Raw genomic sequence first — 25,457 nt, forward strand, 5'->3', positions numbered from 1 at the left:
TTTTAAAATGTTATTAAAAAAATTTCAAAATAACTACAGAAAAAATAAAAAAGAGCATCTCTAGTTCTAAGTCATAGCCATCGTTTAAAACAAACCGCATGAAAATATTCCAGTAATTTCTCGTGTTATGCTTTGTATAGGTAGCAGATTTTCCCGTAGAGAAAGCATTAGCGTCGAAAACCAAGATGGACGGTATAGAAGAGCCTTAACCCCTTCAGTCGGAATTATGAAATATTTGACCAAAAATTTTGATATTTGGTACACAGTGTACTATGGTAAAGGGTATCTTATTGACAAAACTTTGAGTTTGTAGGAGAAAAATTAAGAGAGTTATGGCACGTCCAATATTCCTGACTTATATTTTTGAAATCAATATTTCATATACAAAAACGATAAAATACCGAACAAACTTCATTATAAAATGTTCTACAAACAATTATAAAACATAATATAAGTGTTTGAAACTATTAATTAAAGATTGTATATTTTTAAAAAAATCAGGAAAAACCTCGCTTTTCAAATGAAAATCCATGGTTGGAAAAATGAGCCACTCTCTATCTCTCAATCCTTATATGTCAGTGTGTTGTCGACCCCAAAACGAAAAATTACTTCAAATTATAATAAGTAGAATGTAAAGAGTCAACTACAAAAAAATCAACTAGTTAAATCAATTATTAAATGATTAGCAGCTGTTTAAAAGTTTGAAGGGGTTAATGTAAGAAATTGATTAAAGACGTTTTGAATGGTGACATAATTCTGAAATCAAAGGCACTTTTGAATTTTTTCTTCGGAAGTGCTGAAGTAGATTCAGAAACTCTTCCGAGGCGTTGGTGCTAGCGGTTCTGTACTAAAAAAATGAGACTACAGTTGGGGCCGAAGTTTTTTATTGTGAGTTACTCCAAAATCGGAGGGTGTCCCCCCAAACCCACCCACGTCGTTTCAAGCATTTCTTAAATATTTAGCGATTATTTATTTTGGCTAAGAAATGTCATTTTGCGTATTTCTTATACTTGTTTCAATGATCCTTCAAATCGCTGACAATCTTAACAATTTATTTCTGTTAGATTTTTTTGAGCAATCATAATTGCTTATTGTTCTCATTTGACTGTGCTTGACGTTAGGCTGATTTTGTTTCCCTCCCCCCCCCCCGCTTCCCTCTGCCGCACTCCCGCCCACCGTCCTCTGCAGGCGCGGCTCCTCCGGTCCTGAGCAATGTCCCCCGAAATCCGCTTCTCCTGGTCAGTGGCGTCCATGTCCTACACAGCTCACACACACACACACACGCCTATGTGCATACACAAGTCTATGCACACACGAGCCTACACATGCACAAGCACCTACACACAGAGAGACATACACGCCTACGTGTGTGCACAGGTCTACGCACACACAAGCCTACATATGCATGCGCGCCTACACACACACACACACACACACACACAACTATACACACGTAACCGCCCAGGAGAAGGGCAGGTTTAGGGGGTCAGGAGCAGTTTTTGGAAACAATAACTCCAATAAGTACTGTCCTGTCGCAACTCGTGATTGCAAAAAACATAATTTGAATTAAAAGTATCAGAATTCATATTAATCTTTTTATTTGTTTTTTTGCCATCGGCCAACGGCATCGGCAATCGGCATCGGCAATCGGCCATTTGGAGGAAAACTATCGGCCATCGGCCATCGGCCATCTTTGAACAATCGGCCAACAATCGGCATCGGCCCATCGGCCAAAAAATGCCATCGGTCGAGCCCTATTTGTGATGTCACACGACAGAAGTGTAAACAATGAAAACGCAACGATTTAAGTAATTTTTTAAAAATATTAAACTTAAAAAAAAATATTTAAAAAAAGGTCAGATCCTGTGTTTTTAAGCATGTTCTTTCAGAAAAAAATACTTTTAAAATTTTGGAAACGACCCCTTTATTATTAAAATATTATTCTGATTATAATAATGTCAATATTAGTAATAATAATAATAATAACAATGGGAGTTATTACTATTGTTGTTGTTGTTATTATAGAAAATCGCCCGTCAAGGCATGACGGGTGAAAATTGCTTCTATATTTGAACGAGACAATTGCCTGTTTGGTGATACTATTTCGACAGTTGAAATTTAAACCCAAACTCCAGTGGATTAACCCTAAACTCCAGTAGATAGCGTTCATTGTTGACCACTTTTTCGTTTCTTCATTCTCCTAAAATGAGTCTTGCCAGTAAAACAGTTAAGTTACCAGATCAAGTTAGCCTTGTCTAAATAAAGCATTTCACTGCATGTCAAACATTACCAAAAAATATTATCAAATTATCATGCCGTGACACGAGTTTCATTGTTGGTGACGTCAGGAGCGTAACTCTGTCAGTCAATTCGCTATTACATTTATATATGAGGAGTAATATTATTATTATTTTGTGTGTTTGTGAATAGTGCTAGAATTTACTTAAAAAATTCATTTTTTCGTCTGCTAAAGTTTTTTTATATTATCAAGTGCATATTTTTATTATCAACTCTTTAATACAAGTGATGCTTTTAAATGATAAAAAAAACCCTCTATTTCAGCAAATATTCCGCTAATACATCAAAAAAGTCACATACAAATGCGGACAATACATTAAGTTAAATATTTTACATTTTTTTAAACTGGAGTTGTGGCGAGCTTGATCATCAGGAAGCTCAAATTTTAAAAACAGCACTCTTAATTATACAAGAACAAGTTTGTCTAAAGATGAACATACCTTCTTGGATGCCTTTTGTCTTCTTCGGAGATAAGGAACCATACAAACTCAGCATAGCTCATTTTGCCTTCTTTTTGTTTTGTACCTCTGGAAAACATTGAGGCATTGAATTTCTGAGACATTGCAATGGTTGCTTTGTTACAGCAATCATCAAATTTCTAGTAAAATATAGAGGGCCATTCCACGGAAAATCGGCCATCTTGTCTCGATCGCGACATCTCATTATTTACGTACGTAAAACTAATAATTTAAAAATGTAACGAACAAAATTTTGTTGCTTAAAAAATTACAAACGTATGCGTAATTTCCTTAGCAACAATTTTGTTCATTTGAAAAATCAATAGTTTTAGTGAAATATATTGTCTCGTGAGGAACAAAATGGCGGCTTTTACCATGGAATGGCACTATAGAGACTGTTCCCACTATTGGATTTAGATGTGGGGTTGGTGGAATGTTGTAAAAGAAAATATTTCGTTTCTAGAAATCATTTCTCACATTTAACCCTTTTTAAAAGAATAAATTACCTTAAGGGTATCTGAAATTTACATGTCAAACAACACTTTTGCAACTTGTGGATGTAGTTTATAAAGCTACACTTTCTGAAGAGAATAATTGGCATCTAATTAGCAAAAACACACGAAAGTCATTTATCTATGATAATTAAACATCCCTACAATGTTCGTATTTTATTAAAAACTTACCGTGTAACAGCTCCAGAAAATATTCTTTGGATGATTCTCGTCGACAAAGCTGGAAAAAATGCCATACTAGTTTAATAAAATACTCATCTAATAAATTAACTGATTTAATGAAATTTGGATTTGAATTTGTATTAAACTTTCAGAAATATTATTGTTATTAAATATCAGCGGAAAAAAAAGAAAAAGAAAATAAAGCCGTTTTTCGTTTTTTCAAATGAAGTTTAAATTTACGTAACCCACAAATATAAAAGCAAATAATTACTTTCTGCGTCAAAATTACCGTTCTAGAGAAAAGAAGGAAGAAACAGTCCAAAAATTATTCATACATCATGCGTGCTGCGAGAAATGAAGCATAAATGAAAATTGATAGAAGGCATCTTTAAAATTATTGGTTTCGTTTTTTGCGGACGGAAAAACGAAGCCAATTTGCTTATTTCATAATAAATAAACCAAATATATTTGGGAAAGGTTTCTCACTCAATCTTCACCCAAATACACACTTTATTTCCTTGCATAAATTGATTAGGGGATTAAAAAACCACAAGTGACGTTGGAACGGTTGGGATGTGGCGAAAATTGCCGGCAAAGCATTTGAAAGGATGAGAATTTTTAGGCCTAATGACAACACAAAAAGGGAAGATTTTCAACGCACTTTGCATAACTGATAGGGTTAGACAGAAGTAGAAACACCAATCATAAAATTTCCCGTACAACGTTGCTTGTGAAAAAAAAAACTTCAAAATGCAGCGTGGGTTTCTTCAGTTTGGTGCTCGAATTCGACAATGAGCAATGTTCATCATACGCCAGTCGTTCTGACGGTAGTTGTGGATTTTCAATCCACTGATCATTTTAAGGAATGAAAAAAAAAAAAAATAAATAAAAAATAAATTCATTCACTAAAATCGTAACTGTGAGTACTCCGTAGTTAAAAACATCACTATCTCGAGCGCATACCTTCAAACAAACATATCCAAAATTGTGGTTCGATTCTCTATTGGTTCAGCGGATAAACTTCTTATAGGGGTTTCGTAAATAAGGTAAGTTACTTTGGGACCACCCTTGCGTTGGTGATTGAATTACTTAGTAACCAAAATTAAGCGTCGATTATCTCAAAAAATGATTTTGTGAAAATGATTTTATCGATTCTTTACAGCATTCTTACCTCCTCCGCTGTGCAGTTTCAAGTCATTCTGGTCAATATAAAGGTCGTGATCTTTATCCAGTTCCCAAAACTTGCAGTATATCACATAGAAATGCTCATACGAGAAGTAATCTGTGATTTGATTTATGTCTTCTTCCTCTTCAAGAGTTGCTAAAACCTGCAAGGGAGAAAAAATCGAATCAAACTTCGAAATCACCACAAAAGCGAAAATTATTTTTTTTCTTTGTACCAGTCTTCGTTAGATTTGCATATAAACCAATCTTTTTATTTCACTGCGCAGAAATTTAATTATATTGCTTTTGCACAGTTGACAAAGATTGAGGTCAACTTAAAACAAGAAAGAAAATACTGAAAAAGCACTTGTTTTCGATTGGTGTTAATTTTCGCGATTTTTGCAAAACCGTCATAATCACAAAAAAAAAAAAAAAAAAAAAAGCCTTGCAAAAAAAATATTTTTTCAAATTTCGATCCTGTTCATATAGTACAGTAAAATTAGACCAAAAAATGGCCAAACCCAAACATCCAAAAAAAAAAAAAAAAAAAAAGTGAAACCTGTTGCAAATTACTTCTTACCCTTCCAGCAAGAAGGGGTAAAAAGTCCCAGCACTTTGCGCGTCGGGTTTTGGGGGGAAGTGGGGGAGACGAAATAATCCTCTATTTAAATAAAAATAATTTCTATTACTTAAAAAAAAATCTGAAACCTCGCAGAAACCACTCTATAATAGTAAAATAATAAACTCTCACATAAAAAATTCTAATTAACAGGGGTGTACAGGCGGGGGGGGGGGGGGGGAATGGGGGGGGTGTCCATGGAGCAGCTCAGCTTTGCGTCATTGGAATTTTTAAGGCAGTTTTTTCAAGGGGTAATTCTTTCTTTATTGGGGACTTTTATTCTTGATGGGTACTCCGTCACACTTAAGGGGTCCGCCATCGCTTTGAGGGGGGGGGGACCCCGATTTTACATTCTAAAATCACAGTGAGTGCACATTTGCAGTGAAGTTCACGAAAAAATTTCCCTGACTTAAACTTTTCCGAAGTACAAAATGCCTCACAATGATATGGTAATGTCAGAATGATAATTCTAAAAGATCTAAGCGAGCTCAGTAACCAAATTATTTGTGACTGGAGTTATTAAACTGTTTAGAGCGCTAGAAAAAAAAAATTCCTGTGGAGCATAAAAAAAGTCCAAATTGACCAAAGTTTCCCTACTTCTTCTTGATTAACTTACTTCAACTTTTCTACAATCTTTTGCCATCACCGTAAGGGTTGGACAATGCTGCAATTCTGCACCCTCTAAGTCGGTGGGGGTTCTCATTTGCAAACACCAAGCTACCTCTCTTTTACGCAGCTGGTTATGTGAATTATGTTAAATAAGCGGACATATACTTGAAATTCTATCTGAAACTTTTGAGTACATTATGCGATAAAAAAAATTTGATCACATCAAACATCAGCTATCCATCGATCTAACGCAGTGACAAATTCAGGTGGTCTAGAACCTGTAGTGATTCAACGATAGAACAAGTCTTGATGAGAGCAATGAGCATAACAGCAGCATAACAACAGCATAACAACAATAGAATGCTAAATATTTACACTTTTTTAGCTCTCAGTTTGGAAATCACAATCCGTTTCTAAAGCCCCCAGAAATTTCTTCCCTCTCAAGTTGGTAGTGGTATTGCTCGCTGATGATAAGGTGAGTTGCGATGAGACCTTTAACGTTCGGGTAGTAACATCAAAGGAAATTGAAGGCAAACAATTTTGTAGCATTTCTTTGTAAAGGAGGTAAGCAGTTATGTCTTTAGCTTCTGTTACGAGAGTAGTTACTATCTGTAAAGATGTGTAAGACCAAACCATCTTTTACACCGAATGGTATGAACAGTAAAGATGGAATAACAAATTGCTAAAAACTTCTGGTACGAGTTATGCGCTGATCCTTTATCAGTATTCGATAATTCTGGTTTCAGAAGGAAAGAAATCCTGTATCGTTAAAGTACTATTATCTGAAGCAAAAGGTTCATCCAAAATCACAGAACGAACAGCTGGTGTCATATATGAGGCAGTGAGAAGCAAAGGGATGTAAGTGGACATTTTCAAGTTTTGAATAAAACGCGTTTAAAGATAAGATCCTAGGTAGACTTTCATTGATTTTTTTTCTAAATCATGCTGTATAGAAGCAACTACCAGGTCTACTAGGACCATTTCTTGCCCCAAGATATAGGAGAGGTTCACCAACCATTTGTACTGGTTATCTCCAAATTTTTAATTTTGCCCTTTGCTTCTCACTGCCTCATATGTAATAGAAGGAAGATACCCGCTTGAACATATTTTTGGTAATGATATTTAAGTTTCAAGGAAATATGCCAGCAATGCAGCGTGTAGGTCACTTATAAGTATGGGAAAGCTAGTGTCATTTTTGATGGCTGTAAAGAAAGCACCACAGAAATATAAATGAAGTCCTATTACAACAGCCAAGCCTTCTGCTCTAGAAGACTTTCTGCGTCTCAAATCTTGTGCTTGCTCTGAGGGGTTCATTGGATATAGTGAATGTTTGAAAAGTCTGAAAGTAGACTGAAGTGCTCAATTATATGCGCAAACTGTTTTAGATATAGCTGCAACAACAACGATTTTGCTGAGGATCTAGATTCCAAAAAACATCTTGATAACGAAGACTTTTTGTTACAAGCTTAGGAGAAATCATTTGAAAGCAAAAAACAGTTCAGCGTTATTTTTCTGGCCATTTAATCAAATGTGCACCATCAGAGGGGGTGGGGGGGAGGATAATATTTTAGTACATAATTTCGTTTTGGGACGTGAGCTACTGTTCTTATGGGGTGGACAGTCCTGATTTATGCATTTTAGATTTGCATGAAATAATACTTCTACTTGAAATAAAAGGTGGGGGGGGGGGGATTTATTTTATTTGGCCGGGGGGGGGGTGTTGTAGCTTTGAGAGGAGGTGCACCATCGCTCTTGGAAAATGGACACACTTGATTTCTAACAATTTTCTTAGCATAAAATAATGTTTCCATATGAAATGTATGGAGGGGGGTTCGGGGGTACTGCTTCGCTTTACGGGGATAGGGGGGGCTCTGTAGCATTTGTGGGTTTTGTCATCCCTCTTGGAGGTCAAACACCTTTAATTTTATGCTTTTAAATTTAGTATAACATAATATTCTCACTTTAAATTTATTCTAAAAATTCTGAAAAAATACCCAAAACTGCAATTTTTAGATGCCCCCCATTCTAAAACCCGACGCACAATGGGGTGGGACTTTTTACCTGTTCTTATTGGGAGGGTAATAAACAATTTGCACCAGGTTTAGCTTTTTTTTTGGATATTTGGGTCCGATCCCTATTTTTACTGTACTAATATAAAATACGCGGAATTTTCAGCTCGCGAAATCACCGATACCTTGATTTCCGAGAAAGTTACTGCTGACAAAAAAATAATGCTTTTACAGTTATTACAATTTGACCCAGACAATTTGAGTTAAGACAGACAAAAGATTATATGAGTCTATTTATTAAAAGAGGGATGACGAATGCTGGTTTTCTTCGGCAAAAACGTACTGGGATAATTGTTTCAACTGTGCCAAAATGAGAATTGCCTGGCTACTGCACATTATTTATTTTGAGTATCAGTAATTATTAAGGACATTGGCAGTCAGTCATCAGATCTGTTTTACCGTACCTATACCTATGACTGAAATAGCATTAGCACGAGCGATATCTTAAGAAACACATTTTACAAACCTGGGTGTCATCAAATTGATAATCCTTTTAGCATAGGAACTTCAAATGAATTTTAAACATTTATTAAGTTCGAATTTAAATGTGACAAAGTTCTGCAGGAACTAAACTACAGAAATTCCGTGGCAGTTCATTCCAACTGCCACGGAATTTCTGTACGAATTTACTATTACGAAGAATTCTACAATTCTACGAAATCCCATTCCAAGGTTTTCCCACGTATGCCCCACTCGTTAGCAATACGACAAATTGTCGTCTCTAACACGGTTAAAACTTCCCTTTATGTATGACAACTTTTAGGGTGAAACGTTGTAGTACCAGCGGCATCTCCTAAAAGAAGCCATTTGGCTTTCCATGTTATCCTTAAGGGAACCAATGGCAAGGGGGTGCTGCTTGGGCTACAATGTTTCACCAAAGAATATCTTTGATTTCACCCTCAAAGGTGTCATACGCAACCCACTGTTTTTACAGTGTAGAACGATATCAAAAATAATAAGAGTAAGATTACATAATATGAGAGGATATAAAAGCATTTTTTTTCCTTCAAGAGACAATAAGATAGAGTTTTACGATAGATGATTAAGGCAAAACTTCGAAGTCGTTATCAGAGAATGAATAAGGAACAAGACTTTCTTATTTACTTGCAGGAAGTTGCTCCTTCTAAGCTCTGCAGCAGTAATTCGTCCACTCCACGACCTGTTGACACAGTAAAATATTCTAGCAATGACCTAAAAGTAAAGATAAAATAATTATTTAACGCTGAGAGTGAGTACACACACAATCATATATACATTACTCTCAGCCTTAGAAATTATCTAAGCGAGTAAAATTAACGTTATGTATCTAGATAGTATTCGTGACTACTGACTGGACCGTTAAAACACAAGTGAAAACAAATAAAAGATGCAGGAACGAAAGGTCAGGGTATATGAATGAGTAGAAATGTGTGTACAGTATAATTAATGTATTTGAATAAAATTAAATCCAATTCTGCTTCATATATTCCAAAGTAGAACTCATGTAACTATTTAGAAAACTACTTCATAATAATACTGTCGTGGGAAGGTAAAGCGCAGAATCTGCAGAAATTAGTATTTAGTCTGCCTCCCCCTCCCCCCCAATGGGCATATCCTTGCTTTCAAATTATTATTGGGATAAACTACTTTAACATTTAGGTTTCAAAATGTCCGATGACTTCCCTCTATTGCAGATCTCAATATACAAATAATATAGCTAGGGAAGCACATCTCCCCAACTGTGATGACACCCCTCAATTGTACTGAGCGTCATCCCCCCACCCCGAAAAAAACTGGCTCCCCTAGTGAAGAGTCGAAAATCCTTTAAAAATAACTCCTCTGATAGCTTCAGTGGTATAGTCATCCTCACGCCCCCCACCCCTTCAAATGGGCACCCCAGCTTTATCATTAGAATAAATTGCTGGAATATTTACATTTCAAGATTTTCGTAGGTTTTTCTCTACTGCAGATCTTAATATATAGATCATGATCCTAGGGCTACCAACCCTAATAAGTGCGATGGCCCCCCTCATTTTTAATTTTATCAACTCCCCCCCCCCCCCGCCCTAAAAAAAAGTCCCTATTTAAGAGACTAAAATACTTTTAAAATAAGTTAATTGATAATTTCAATGACATAGTCAACTTCAAGATCCTTCCTTCACCCCCCTCTCCACCGAATGGGTACCCTGCTCTAGGCATTATTATTTGTCTAAATTGCTGGAACATTTGCTTATCAAGATGTTCGATGACTTTTCTGTATTGCAGATCTTATGTATGTGATGTAACTGGGGTGCCAATTTTCCTCCCCAAGTGCGGTGGCTCCCCTTAATTTTATCACCCCCCCCCCGAAACAAAAGAAAAACGCCACCATCTTTTTAATGGATTAAAATCCTTCTGTAAAAAAATTAATGGCATTGTCTGCGTCATGAGCTCCCTCCCCCCTTCAAGGGCTGTTATTATTCTTATATATTGCTATTATTATTCGCATAAATCCCCCTCCCCCCTCAAATTTATCGCGCTTTCTGTGTTCAAACGTATCTGTGATATAATCCTGCCTCATGACCCCCCCCCCCCCCCGGCCAATGTGACACAAACACATTATTAGAAGAAATTGCTAAAATATTTATTCACTAAGATTGCGTATGGCTTTTCTCTGTTGCAGATACTTTTGTGACAGGCTTTGCAGTTCCCTCCCCCCCATAAAATGTTGAATTTAACGACCTAAATATATCGATATATCGAAAGTATCGATATTTTGAAAGAACACTACTTCCAGACCTCTAGGAAAAAAATAGGATGGTGCTGCCATCTTTTAAGCGTTTTGTAAAAAATTACATTAAAAGAATTATGACAGAAATGCTGGTACGTAGTTCTTTTTCGAGTTTGGAGGCAAAATGTTTTATATCCTTTTGTTCAAATACTTTGAAATTTAAAAAAAAAAAAAAATTGAGGGGAAATTACTGTAAAAAATAACTTATATTTTCACCATTAAAGATTTACGAATTTATTGCGACTGCACATAAAGTAAATTGGTTGCGACAATTTTCAAATTTGGCATAATATCAGACAAAAATTCTTTTAAAATTTAGATAAAATTCATGCTAAGGGTACACACTATCACATTTGTTAGAACCTGCATTTGAGTTTATTCTTTTGTGTTTCTAGATTTAACATCTAGTTCTCATATTTTATGCGTCTTAAACATAGGGATGTATTTCACCTTAATTGTTCCTGTCCATAGTTCATAAATGCAAGGCAAAAGAGTTTAAAAATGGAAAATAAATCGAATACAAACTGTAGGGGGACGAAAAATATTCCCTTTAGAAAAATGGATTTGCTTCATAAGTCAGAAAATGTTCAATTAAACAATCTGTAGTGCTTACGCGGCACAGTCTACGTATACATCTTGGTTTATTCATTCCAAGAATTCAGGCTATAATATTCTCCCCCCTCCCTCATCAAAATCAAACATTTAGTAAAACATTAATGCAAATAATAAACATGTTACTGCAACAATGAGATTCAACTTAAAACTCACTTCTGAATTTCAATTACGAAAACAGATACATCTCGGTTTTTACAAACATTAAAAGATCAGATCATTTGAGAATTTGACAGGTTAAGGTTGAGAACTCTGACACCTGAATAGAGAGGCAAAATCAGTGTATTTTCAACCTTTCTCAGATTTATGTAGAATTTTTTTTTTTTAATTTCGTACCAGTAAAGTTTTTTTTCCATAGTTTTTATTTTAATTATATGAGCCGCTCAGAAGCCAATGCGGTTAAGTCCATTTTTGGATATTTTCTGATTTTTGGAAATTTTGATAAAATAAATGTTAATCTTCTTAGTTATTAAAGGATTTACTCGTTGGTTATTTTTTTCTAGGTTAGACAGCCCTTTTTTTAATAGCTTCTGAACATGTTGTATAATAATTTCAGAAGCCATTGTGAATAAGTCCACCTTTTATTAATATTTTTTTACATAAACTTTGAAATAAAAATTAAATTCTTCTTCTTCTTTCGATATTTGTTGGCAACACTGAAAAACAAGAAATTCATTATACAAGAAGTCATAATCCCAGTGGCAGATACTTGAATTCAGATTTTTCTATTGCAAAAATGTATAACCTGTATGTCGAACAATGTAATGAAGAGCAAATTGTACCAGTAAAGGAAAAGTTTTATTACCATATATTTTCGACAAAATTTAACTTACATTTTAAGCAACCTTCAAAAGATACTTGTGCAACATCCGATTATTTGGTAATAAAAAAGCAATTTACAATAGATGAAGAAAAAAATGCAGCTGAAGTTGAACATGACGAACACTTGCGAGATGCAGAAATTGCCCGTAATAGTATGGCTAATGATCGACTAAGAGCTTCAGACGAAATATGCATGTTCAGTTTTGATTTCGAAAAAGCATTACCATTTCCGAAACTATCCACATCAGTGGCTTATTACAAGAGAAACTTATTTGTATACAATCTTGGTTGCCATGATTTAAAGACTAACGAGGGCTACATGTATGTTTGGCCTATAACCCAAGCATCGCGGGGTTCATAAGAAGTGTCATCGTGTTTATCTAAACACATTAAATTGTACGCAAAGGATTTTCAAAAAATTATAATGTATTCAGATTCATGTTCAAGACAGAATCGAAATATAAAAACTGTGTTAAATTTAATGAAATTGGTTCAGAGTGAAGACATAAAGCCTGAATCAATTGAGCTTAAATTTTTATTAAGTGGGCACAGTTATTTGCCCAATGATGCAGATTTTGCTGTTATAGGAGCTTATGCAAAAAAATTCTGTATATTTATAACCCTAGTGACTGGTATCATATAATACAAAATAGTAAAAGGAATAACCCTTTCAGAGTTGTCGAAAAGAATCCATGAGAGTTTCTTTTCACAAGACCATTGGAAGAAGCTGTTAGCAACAGAAAAAAAATCAACAAGTGGATTAACAGTCAATTGGCTTAATATGAGATGCATAAAATTGGAACCCTAGCAGCATTAAGTTCAAACATAATTTTGACGAGGATGATACCTTTCATGTAATTGATTTTAAATAAATAAATAAAAAAAAGGTAGGCCAGTAAATTTAAAAAATATAACTCAACCTATATTCAGAACAATTTCAAGAGAAACAAAAAAAGACATCATATGTTCAGTAAAGTATATACCTCCAATTAAACACTACTTTTACAGGACATTAAGGACAACACATGGAGATCAAGATTTATATTTAAATAACTTGTAAGAAGATGGTTTTTGTTATGACGAATAAACATAAAACTTATGACAATATATGTTATTTTATTGTTTTTACATAAATTTCTTATATTTTTCATCTGCCAAAAGGTATAAGTCCTAAAATTTTTAAGATGCTGTCATTCTTTCAATAAATACTTACGTTTTTATTTACACATCCTGTACATATCTTGTTTTTTTGCAGAGTTTACATTTCGAAAAAAGATTTTATACACTTTTCTAATTAAATTGATAAAACCAAGAATTTTAAAAACTAATGTATCAAAAAACATTAATTTTCTCAATTTTTGTGCTTTGGACTTAACCGCATTGGCTTCTGAGCGGCTCATATACCAACTTTATAAAATTTCAGGGAAGAATAAAATTGCTCTCTCCTGTTCTCAGTGCGTTCTCTGTCTATCTATCGATCCACAAAATCAGTTTAAATTTGTAAATCATATAAGACACACACCAACTTAATTATACCCAAATTAAGAAAAAAACATTGAATAAAGAAAGCTGCAACAAATATATATTTTTTTAAATAAAGAGGCTGACTTCTCTGTGGAGAGAAATGTCGATTGTTGGGAAAAGAGTTTTACAGTTGCTGTATTTTAGGAAGAGTAATTTTCAAATATTTCGTAAAATTCTCAAAACTAAAGGCCAAAAGACGCGATATTAGGCTTTCTCTTTGGTTTGGTCAAGGAGGTTATAGTCATTTCCGAATCATCTGACTCTGGGAGGGGCTTAAGCTCCTTAGCCCTCTCCAGCGACGTAGCGTAGGTTTCTGCCGCCCGGGGCAGGCACCAAATTGAGCGCCCCTCTTACATTGTCCTGCTATATGCCCCCCGCCCCCCCCCCCCACAAAAAAAAAAAAAAACACGACATGATTAATATTTTACAGAACGAAAACAAGATTTTATTATCTGAAACTTTTACATTTTAATATAATCTTACTTCAACAGAAAATACTCTTGCTTGAAAAATTCTGATAAATATTTTTCAAAAATAATTGTATTATGAGAGACAATATTTTAACTAGATAAAAACATTCAAAACATGATCTAAAACTGTGTATACTGGTATAATATTTCTTAAACCTTTTATTGAAAAGAAGAAGAAAAAAATATGGTTATAAATTACCTAATCGATACATTTTTTTATACTTGAAAAGATTTTTTCTTTTGAACCTAAAATTTTAATTTTCTACTTTTTATCAACGGAAATTCTTTAACAACCCTATCAATATTGATTGTATCAGTCGTTTCTGTAAAATGTTGCATAAAATGTTGTTATTTAAAATGACCCGAAGAATCCAATTATACAGCCCCGGATCTGCGCACCCGCAGACCCCCGCAGCGCAGGCTGGACGGCTTTAAGGGGCCTGATGATCCAAGAAACTGAAAAAAAAAAAAAAAAAAAAAAAACTAGCACTAAGACTTATTAACGTTGCAAATATACACTGCTGGCCTCTGGGGAGAGGCCCTGCAGATTTAGTTGCAGTGGGTCCAAAATTTATAGATCCGGACCTACAAATATGACCACTATTTCCCCCTATTATCCACCCCGTTTTGGAGTTCTGGTGATCAACCTCCCCCACTCCCAATTTTTTCTAAGCCAAAATTTTTATTTGGAGTAAGAGGGAGCATTATATGAAACGTTAACATTCTTCTGGGGGACTAGACAAAAGAAATTATTAAAAAGATGAGCATCTGTAGCAAGGAGGGACCCTCTCAGGGAGGTACTCCATTCTAAAATATTTAAAAAATCATCATAAAAACTGTTTCTTCTTTTTTCCACAGGCTCAGTCACGTTAGTAAAGGCAGTGACTGCTTGCAGAGGCGGTCTGGCCTGCGGGCCGATGCGTCCTCGAACGTCCTATGTGTGCCTTCGTTTTTTTCTTGTTTGTTTCCCTCAAACTTGTGCGACTTCGTTTGCTTTATTTATTTATTATTGGCGCCCTTAAACCTGTGCGCCTTCGTTTTTTCACGCCCTCAAACCTGTGCGCTTTCGTTTATTTTTGCACCTTTAAAACCTCTGTGCCTTTGAACCTCAGCTCTTTCGTGCCTTTTAGTAGTAAAGATTGGCGCCTTCTTGTGGGACCCAGTCCGCCCCTGCCTGCTTGTCTATTTTGTGATTTATAATCCTCTCCAACGAGATTGTCCTCTCACTTCTCGTCTTTCTATGTCAGCGCCAGTGATAATGGGCCGAATGCATGTCAGTATCCAGTATTTCGTGCTCGAGCTTCAACGAGAAAAATTTCCTGAGACAAGTTAGAACTGAAGAGTAAAAAAAAAAACATTTTGATGTTAATTTAGTGACACATCCCAAGCAAAGCGCCGTCTTAATAATAATAAAAAAAAATGCCTTTTCGATGTTAATGTAGTGTTACAGAATTTTCCGCCCCTAGTAATGTGCCGCCCAGGGCGAATGCCCCCTTGGCTTCCCACGCTACGCCCCTAGCCCCCTCCGTGGATGCGCCACTGAGGTTGAGAATGCTTAAAACTCTAGTGCAACACAATGAATAAACCAAAATTGTAATTTCAATTTTGGATACCTATTTTTTTTATCTAATTTTTTTTTATGAAGTTCCAACTTCCACATGATGCAATAATCTGGCAACATAATCATAAATATCATAAAATATATTTTAGGCAGTCAAAACATAACATAAAGCACACCCTCCCTCTTCTCCCCTAGATTCAATCACAGAAATCGCCAAGAAAAAGAAATATTCTCACGATAGTGCTGCCATCTTTACTTAACGCTACGAGCTAGTTGCGAAAATCATATTTACCGTGTGAATATATCTGGAGTGGAATTCTGTTGCTTCTTTAAGGAAAGTAAGCCCTGGATGAGAATCTATCACATCCTACAAAGAAAGAACTTTTTGTTTTTATTCGTAAGAAAATAATCCAATATTTTTTTTACTAGTTGCACTTAAAAATTTTGATAAACATAAAAAATATAAGTATAAATAGAACCTGTTATGTTTAACATGTAGCAAAAGTAAGCAACGTAATTCAAGTATAAATTATTAAGCTTTGTTTTGCTAATTTTTGCATCAATTAATTTGTTTACTTTTATTACTTTGTTTCACAATGGTGCTGGGATGAAATGAGTTGCACTTTCATAACCATTTCAGCCCAGTTATGTTTGTTTACTATGAACAATTGTCAGTTTCATAGTTAACTGGTTTGCACAAATGTGAGAAAGGGTCATTCAAACCAAATAAATAAATAAATAAATAAATAATAATAAATAATTAAATGAAATGAAATAAAATAAAATAAAATAAACCCTCTCGTATATGAAAACGTCAAAATCAGGAGAAAATTTAGAGGAGATAACGTTTGCTCATACAAATCTCGAATGTTTTTGAAAATCTCAAACTATTTGAGTTCATCTGCTGTAGAATTTTTTTTTCCAAAAATAATTTTTTTTTCTGTTTTCTATTTATTACTATTCATTTTTTAATTGTGAGAGAAAAATCTATTACTTATATAAGTAGGAATTACAAATCGAAATCTTAAATCAATCAGAAGTTAAGAGTAAAATTAACAGCTAAAATATCATAAACAGTGAAGAAAACGTTAAAAGCAGTGCAAATTGTAAAATAAAAGCAAATAAAATATTTATTAGTAGTTTCAAAAATCTAATAAGAGCGCATCAATCGTTCCTATGCTACTATTTTGTTTTTGTTTCGTCGATTAATACAAATTTTAATGAAACGTTTTAAATTTTAATTTTAATGAACATTTATTATACGCGCAGTCTTCTAGCTAAAAAATAGCAAGTATGTTTTGTTTCAAATGATCTTCAAGATCTAAACGGAGTGAGTTAAAAATTAAGGAACGACGAAGGTATCAGCAAGAAAATTAACAGCAGAAAATACGTAGTGTCATAGTTAGACATTACGAAAAGATATGTGTTAAATTAAAACTTCAATGACATTGAACAAAAACAAAAACTTACTTGCATCATGGGGAAAAAGTCGTCACTTATAAGATAATTTCTCTTGCCTCGAGTCATGACATGTATAAACTTTGATGACTCGTCATGACAAGTGTTGACAACTCTAAAATAGAGCAATGTGACGTAAGAACAATAAAATTAATGTTTAAAAAAGAAGAAGCAAAATGAAATCCAATCCGAAATGTATTTAAACCCTCGAGTACCCAAACATTATTTCTCGTAGGAAAAAATATTTATGTTCTCAAAATGTTTGTTGAATAATATTGTACCTAACGCAAAAAGATGGATTTGTTTTTCAATTTTTTTTTTCTTTTTTTTATAATTTCAAAATAGTTTTGTGACTCTGTGACTGAACTGTTAACTTGTATCAGTATCAATAATTTAAATGTAAATCAGTCATGTTGCGCCACTCAATTCACACTGATCAACAAAGGAATAACGCTCCTGTAGGGAAACATAATGATGAAATTTGACGAGACGTCAGACTCACTGTGGGAAGTAGAGTGTTAAGAAATTGATATAATCCCAGAAGTATCAATCGGTGGTAATGATGTGAATACCAGTTCCTAACCCTTTCAAAATTTAGCAAAAAAAAAAAAAAAAAAAGATTTAATCTTACTATCCTTTATTAATTTAACCAGTCACAACCCGGTATTTGACCGGAACAATTCCAGTTTTCAGACGAAAGCGCGTTGTCCCGACCGGTTTACTTCACGTCAAAAGATAAATTTGATTACAGACCATCAAAAAGTCCAAAAGAAACTAACTGTGAATGATTATTTAGGATAATTATTTTGTGACTTGTAACATTGACTTGTAAAAATAATATTAATAATAAATAAGGATATTAATATAAATAGGATTTTTAGAACAAGATTAAAACCAAAGAAGACATTAAAAAAAGTCCCTGTCAACGAAATGTTTATGTAAATAGTGTTCAAATCCCGCCCCCCCCCCTCATTCAAAGCGTTTCTTCTTACTAAAGTAGTTGAAAACCAGTCAGGCCTGTGTACTCTGTTGAATACTCGCGACGCGGGGAGGGGGGGGGGATGAATTCCGGTGTCCTGGTTGATCATTTCCGAAATCTGGCAAGCCTACTTTAAGAGAACTCTTCAAATACTTCATGGGATTGAAAATAAATGAATAAATAAATAAATAAAAAGTTCATTTGTCTGATTTAAAAAGCGATTTTGAGTAACTTTCGTCTTTTAAACTTTCTTGTGATACACAGCGAGAGTATTTCACACAATCAAAAATATGACAGAAACTCAACATAACATAGCACAAATAAAACTGATGGCTGATTATGAAAGTTTCCACATCGAAAATCTTATTAATACGATATTCTACTTATAGAATTAGTATTTCATATTTATTTACTATTATTTTTGAGCATGAAAAGGGCAAACATCGAGTTGGCAATTTAGCGTTCCTGTGTAGTTGCATGCATGGAGAAGCTGTTCTACAATTTTTCAAAATCTGAATCAAACTTCATACACTTTTATGAAGCACACGAATGGTATTTCACTCTTCACAGAAATTATTTCTACACAGTTTAATGAGTAACTAAAGGGTCAACCGGGATTAAATTACGAAATACTTGCAATTAAATGAAATGGAACAATAACCTTTCTCCGAAGCTCATGCGAATTGCGTCCCTTTCAATTGTTGAAAAGATGTGTTCGAGGTCAAGAGGTTTAGTTAGGATGAGATTAATATAGCGTGTCCTAAGGCCCCGCATTAGCTTAAGATTAGCCTTTTTGGATCGGAGCGCGTGTTAGAGTGGTAGTCTTCTGCTGGCGAGTTATCACGTTTGGTGATTGTTCACTGTGAGCAATTATTAGTGGCACGTGAATTGTTATAATAATAAAATATTATTTTCGTTAAATTTGGCGAAATCTGAAACTTTGATGTGGTAACCCTAGCAGCGCAACAATGAAAAATCCGATCCAAAATGGCTGAACTTAAGCTGATGTGGCGTGTCCGAGCTAGAACTTTTTCACGTTAGCTGACAGTGCAGCATGCTTGTTTGCTCGTGTATTGCTAGTAAGGGATATGAAGTAGGTTTATTTAAGTTAGTCGCATTAATGGCTTGTGAAGATTGAACTTGATTTTCCTTGCATGTAGTGTTTTTACCGATTGTTGTGATTAAATATTATTTTGTTTTAAACCATCTCCTTGGTTTATTGAGAGAATAGGAAGACAATACTCACGAAGAAAGTTTCTTTAAGATAAAATTGGCGAGATAAGGGATCTCTACAATGTAACCACAGCTAATATCAATAACACGTGAAAGAATAGGAGTTTTAGAAGTGTAGTTTCTTAGGCGTATTTTGGAATACACGCATCACTTTTATTGTTTTTTTTTTTTTTTTTTTTTTTGGCAATCACGAATTGCTTATTGTTTTCAGTTGACCGGTCCATGTTCTTCGTTTTGGAACTATGCATCTGAGAGCACCACCGCCTACCGGTTCCTGCAGGTGCTGCTCCGGCGTCCGTGTGTCTCGGAATCGAGTTATTTATAAACGGCCTTCTCGACTTAACACAATCCTTTTAAGACGAAAACAGTATCCAGCACACAGCACGCAGCACATAACATCCAGAACCCGGCCCCTGACATTCATTTGAATTTTGACCTCTTGAATTCAAATTATGTTTGCGATAAAAACCATTAGTAGAAACAAGAAACCCACTGAATAGAGTCTTATCGCAATTCGTGATTGCGAAAAACATAATTTGAATTCAAGATATCAAAACTCAGACTAATTTTGTTTTTGTTGTTTACTTTTATGCAACTTTATTTATCATCTTTCTTTTCATCCTAGTGTTTGTCTACAAATGATATCAGGATCTGGGGGGAAGAAGTTCGTGAAATTGTGAAATTGGAAGAGTGACAAGGGGGAAGAAAGGAGTAACAAGAAGTGTAATATCACACAATTTGGCTGAAACAAATATTTTTGTAACAATAATTTTATGTAATATTGCGTGACATGCGACAAGGGGAGGAGGAAGAAAGGTGCACACCATTTCACACGTCAGGGACCCTTTCCTTAACGCTATTTGTGGTTTAACCGGTTGGATAAGATCCCCCGAAGATTGCTTTCTTTCTTTTTTTTTGTTGATCCAGACCAGAAGTCGAGCAATCCCTGGTCCAACACCTCGAGAGGTATTGACTCACTTGGAGAACTTTGATCACGGCATATTTAACGTGCCCCAGTTGCCATCAACGAACATGGAGGATCTTTGAACGGCTGATATTGAACATGGGACTCTTCGCTTACAAGTTCAACGCTTTACCGATCAGGCCACCACGACCTGCAGAAGGGTACAGTGCGACACTTTGTGGGGAGGGTTGAATTATGTTGAAAAAAAGTGTGACATCATTTATAGACAGCCCCTTTGCAAAATGCCAGGCAAAAGACAACTATCTTTGTTACTTTTGAACCAGGCACGACATTTGGGGAGAGGGAGGGGGAGTTGGAGGGAGCAATTGCCCCTCCCCCGGCTTTGGGAAATCAATGTATTTACGTATATCTGAAAGTGATTTCTGTCGCATTTTGAAAAAAAATATGAATTGATTATATGCCCTTTCCCGAGTAGCATCAACTCATCGGCCGATCATCGGCCGTTCATCGAAATCCGATCAAACTTTGATCGGCCGATGATCGGATTCCGATGAGTTTTCATCGGAAATTGCTCCAATATGTCTCATCGGCAATAGTAGAATCCGATCATCGGAATCCGATGAATTTTGCTCCCTATACCGATGAGATTTGGAGCAATATACGAGCAGTGCTCTTCCGTGGCGATGAATTTTGGATGAAAATACGATGAGATTTGGAGCAATATACGAGCACTGCTGTTCCGAGGCGATGAATTTAGGATGAAAATACAATGAGAAGTAGTGACAACCGCGATATAGGGACAAGCAGGAGGGGAAAAAAATAACAGTGGAAAGGGGGGGTCCGCCATCTTGGATGATCACGTGACCCTTCCGCCATCTTGAAAACTTTCAGGATGGGGTATTTTCGGACGACGTCATTTGGGACAATATTTATTATAGTTTAGTTTTTTTTAAAAAAGTTCTTCATTTAATTCCTAATTTAACAACTTTGGATGAACATGATTCATCTATCTAAGTCGCTTTAGCCGGGAATCGAACCCTAGACCTCCGGAATACGAGATTCATATGCTAACCACTAGACAAGTAATGCTCTTTCAAAGGAGGAAAATAATGTATTAAATGTAAAATCATTTGTGGCGCCATCTCTCGGGGGGCAAGGCCATGACAGATTTCTGAACGGAAAGTGAGAATTTTATTCAGTGAATATACTTGTGGCGCTATCTAGTAAAGAGTCGGAGTCGATCATTTTGCCCGCAAACCGAGTCGGAGTCGGTAATTTTGGGAGTCAAATTGAACGGAGTGGAATTGTTTTGGAGATAGAGATAAATCATTCAAGAGTCTCATTTTGTTCGCAATTCCAGAGAGGTAATCGGGGTTGGAATCGTGGAGTTAAAGTTGAATTGATGCAGCAAATCGGAGTAAATGCCTCCAAAATCCAGGAGTCGGATTCGGAGTCAAAGTCTGTCATTTTTGATCCGAATCTCAACCCTGAATGTTGATCCGTATAGCCTTACGTTTGATCAACAGTCGGATATTCGAATAATTAAACTTATACAATTTTAACAGTTGGGAGATTTCCAAAAATTTTAGATTGGGAAAATTTTTATCGGAAAATTTAAACGACCTACTTTTTTAAAGATAAAATGTAACTCGGCAAATTTTCATCGGAAAATTTGATCGTTACGATCTCTTTTTCCGATGAAATGTAGCTCGGCAAATTTTCATCGGAAAATTTGATCGTTAAGATCTCTTTTTCCGATGAAATTCAGCTCGGCAAATTTTCATCGGAAAATTTGATCGTTACGATCTCTTTTTCCGATGAAATGTAGCTCGACAAATTTTCATCTGTAAAGTTGATCGTTACGATCTCTTTTTCCGATGAAATGCAGCTCGGCAAATTTTCATCGGAAAATTTGATCGTTACGATCTCTTTTTCCGATGAAATGCAGCTCGGCAAATTTTCATCGGAAAATTTGATCGAAAGGATATAGTTTTCCGATAAAAAACAGCTCATCGAAAATCGTTCTCGGATTCTGATCGCAACGATATCAGCGTGCATTACGCGATGAGTTTAGGAGGAGTCGATGATCGGCCGAGCAAAATCCGATGAGTTGATGCTACCTGGGTTGCATGTTTGCCTCCTGAAAAAATGAAATAACGTATGAATATAAAACTTGTTGCAGATAGTGCATCTACTTCCAGAAGCCGCTAAAACGGAACTGCCTTCAAAGCCCCCGCAGGTGGGAAGAAAGTGATCTCGACATTTTCGGCTCTGGCGCTCCTCGAGCAAAAGGTTCAAGAACCAAATTTAGCTGAAATAACTCACCTTCTCCAGAATTCGAGAAACGCTTCGCAGCTGATCGCGGATTTCTTCTCGCCTCGTGCTGCTAGGAACAATGGCAGCTTCCAATACAGAGGTAATCCACACGCCTGGAATGGAGAGAAAAAAGGAATAAGTAGAGGTTTTTGAATGCTTTGGTTTATTCTGAGACTGAAGTTCCCTCTTTTTCAATTTCGAGCTTCAAAGACACAAAATCATTTAAGAAAGAATGCGTATTCTAAATGAAGAAAAATTGCTCGCCAAATAATGAGATTTAGTTGAAGGAGAAAATTATATTTAGACGTTTTCTTTCAGATGTGAATTAATTACATACACTCATCGGCAACAGTAGTGGCAGGTCTCAAAAAAAAAAAAAAAAAAAAAAAGAAAGAAATTGGAGAAAGTTCGGTTTTTACATAATACTACATTTTTAAACTACTACAAAGAGGGGCAAAGATTATGTTTACTCGTTACTTGCAGTACAGTCTAAATTAAAAGTATATATCATACACTCTATTTCAAAAAAAAAAGAGCAGAAAACAGAAAAATAGAATTGAAGAAGTGAGGGTTTTACATGACACTACTTTTTACCGATTTATTTTCAAACTACTACAAAGAGGCAAAGATTGATGATGTTATGTCTGCTCAATGCTTTTATAGTATAAACTAAAAATATTTATATATTACACACTCTATTCCAAAAAAAAAAAAAAAATGAGCAGCAGACAGAAACATGGTTGTAAAACGAAAACAAATAATTGAAACACAACAGAATTTTCAGATTGTTGAACGGAGAGATGCAATAAATGTCACGAAAAATAGCAGAGGAAAACAACAAATAGTTTCCAAATGTAAGAAGTATAATAGAATCAATAATTATGTCCCCCCCCCTTGCAAATATTTATCCCTCGATCATCTCTACTGGAAATACAAATTCATTTTCGAAAGTTAGAAAGAAAGAAATCAAGAATGAGCGCCAAATAAACGCAACGAAATAAATAGCAACTTGTAAGTGTTGAATTGAGTCAAGTTTTATATATGTTGCAAAACATAGCTCAGTGTGCAGTTATATGCAACTATTATAATGCGTACCTAACCTACTTTCACGTTTCTGTGTAAGGTATGCGTGAAAATTTTGTTGCTGGAACTTTTCTTTTCAAGTTATGGTAATTTTTTGTTGCTTATTTTTAAAGAGTGTAGTTAAAAACCTCAACATTGTGGCAAGAAAGAATATTAAGTTAGGATTTTAAATTAATAATTATGAGGTTCTTCCAAAACGTTGGAGCCACCATTGCCGCCGTTGAGCTATTATTTGTTGTTAAGAAAATTTCAAGCAAAAATAATAGTCAGAGAAAAGAGCTGGCTCAACTTTGACTCAATTTTATTATTTATATAATGAACTTAATAATAAATATTGAAATGTTTAAAAAGTAAATTTTAGTTATTTTTGATGGTTTTCTTTTGTAATTTTGAAGTAAGCTAAGCGCAGTATTTGAAGGACTACCTGCTTTTTGAATGAGATGTTAAAAATATATTTCACTATTTATAAAGATTTGTATATTGAAGTTAATGAAATGTGTTTGCAGTCTAAAAATACTTATTTTAAGAACGAAAGTAAATTAATTAAGGACTTCAATAAATTGTGTATTGAGTAGGATAATACTTTCGTTTTTGCTTATTACGGGAAAAAACGGCAGTAATGGGACTGACCGACAGTAGCTTACCAAGGGTTATTGAATAATAATAATAAAAAAAAAACGTTAAAAACAAACTTTCCACATGTATTTGGTGAAAAAAAAATCGAATATTACTCTCAAGCGCCTCTTCGCTTAGTTTCTATCTAGCGACAAATGGAGTAACAAACCTTGGTAATGATTCCGAATTCCTCCCTAGAAGCTTTTCCTTCATTCAACCCGGAGAACACTGCTGCAACCTTTTTCAAATGGGTGTCAATTTCCTGAGGCGTTCGAGGCTTTCCATCTGGGAAATAGAATTTTGGTATTTGGAAGTTGTCTCTTTTCCCTGACTTTACAGCCCTACGCAGGGAGCTGGTGCGAGGAGACGTTGGGGCGCCGCTGTCTTTGTCTTTTCCTGTGCCGCCCTGATGTGTCTGCAAAAACGAAAAAAATACGAATTAGAAACTGCTGCAACACCATGGAAAAACTGTAGGTTGGTAATCGTAGGTAGTTTTTTTTTGCATAAACCCGAAAAGTTCTGTAATTTCTTCGAAATATATAATTTACATCAAGTTCAAACATAGCTCAATCAATCAATGAATTTTAAAAATTGTTTTTATTTCATTCATGGTCCCACTCAATGGCGCTGGCGCTTACATTAAGTATTGAGTGGGGCTATGTTTCATTCTTTGATACTTCTTGACTCTACTGTCGCGCTGCAATGCGATTTGGAACACATCCAGCTCAACCAGATCAAAAACTGCAGCGGAAAAACAAATTTTCTATGAGAAACAGCTCAATCCGTGTTTGCTTTTTGTAAAATTTTGTGAAATTTTAAAAAGTGGATTGAGTTGGTTGTGAAATTAAATGCATCACATAATTTTGTTATGTTTATTCATAATTTGAGAACAAAGAGTGGGAAGTCAGACTAGCACTAGCTAAGGAGAATTAGTTAATTAATTATGCGAAATCAGTGGGTTTGCGTTACATCTTATGATGTCAAAAGTGAAAGTTCTTTTTCCTCTGACCATACAAATGTACAGGAGATTGAACGTTTCCAATAAAGACTTAGGTTCCTGTTGTTTAGGCAACACTTTTGAAACCCATCAGCACAAAGAAATTGTGCTTTGATATACAAGTGCTTAGCTTCTGATATGCATATTAGATGCCACTCAAAACGACAACTAATAATTTGTCACCATAAGTTGTTCCTTCTCTGACATGCACTCTACGCAGCT

The 25,457-nt window shown here is 35.1% G+C and overlaps 1 protein-coding gene across 1 annotated transcript in view; it reads right to left on the reverse strand.

The window, feature by feature from the left end:
- LOC129233113 (serine/threonine-protein phosphatase 2A regulatory subunit B'' subunit beta-like) overlaps positions 1-25,457 on the reverse strand; it is a 122,614-nt gene that overhangs the window by 18,581 nt on the left and 78,576 nt on the right. Inside the window, exons 6-13 of the mRNA XM_054867176.1 lie at positions 24,408-24,556; positions 22,550-22,653; positions 17,100-17,202; positions 15,922-15,996; positions 8,996-9,082; positions 4,602-4,758; positions 3,440-3,488; positions 2,739-2,825 (exon numbers count right to left, since the gene is read on the reverse strand). Of these exons, the coding sequence (XP_054723151.1) occupies positions 2,739-2,825; positions 3,440-3,488; positions 4,602-4,758; positions 8,996-9,082; positions 15,922-15,996; positions 17,100-17,202; positions 22,550-22,653; positions 24,408-24,556 (811 nt within the window). The remainder of the gene's footprint in view (positions 1-2,738; positions 2,826-3,439; positions 3,489-4,601; positions 4,759-8,995; positions 9,083-15,921; positions 15,997-17,099; positions 17,203-22,549; positions 22,654-24,407; positions 24,557-25,457) is intronic.

Source organism: Uloborus diversus, chromosome 1 (genome assembly GCF_026930045.1).
Source record: "Uloborus diversus isolate 005 chromosome 1, Udiv.v.3.1, whole genome shotgun sequence".
Classification (NCBI taxonomy): domain Eukaryota; kingdom Metazoa; phylum Arthropoda; class Arachnida; order Araneae; family Uloboridae; genus Uloborus; species Uloborus diversus.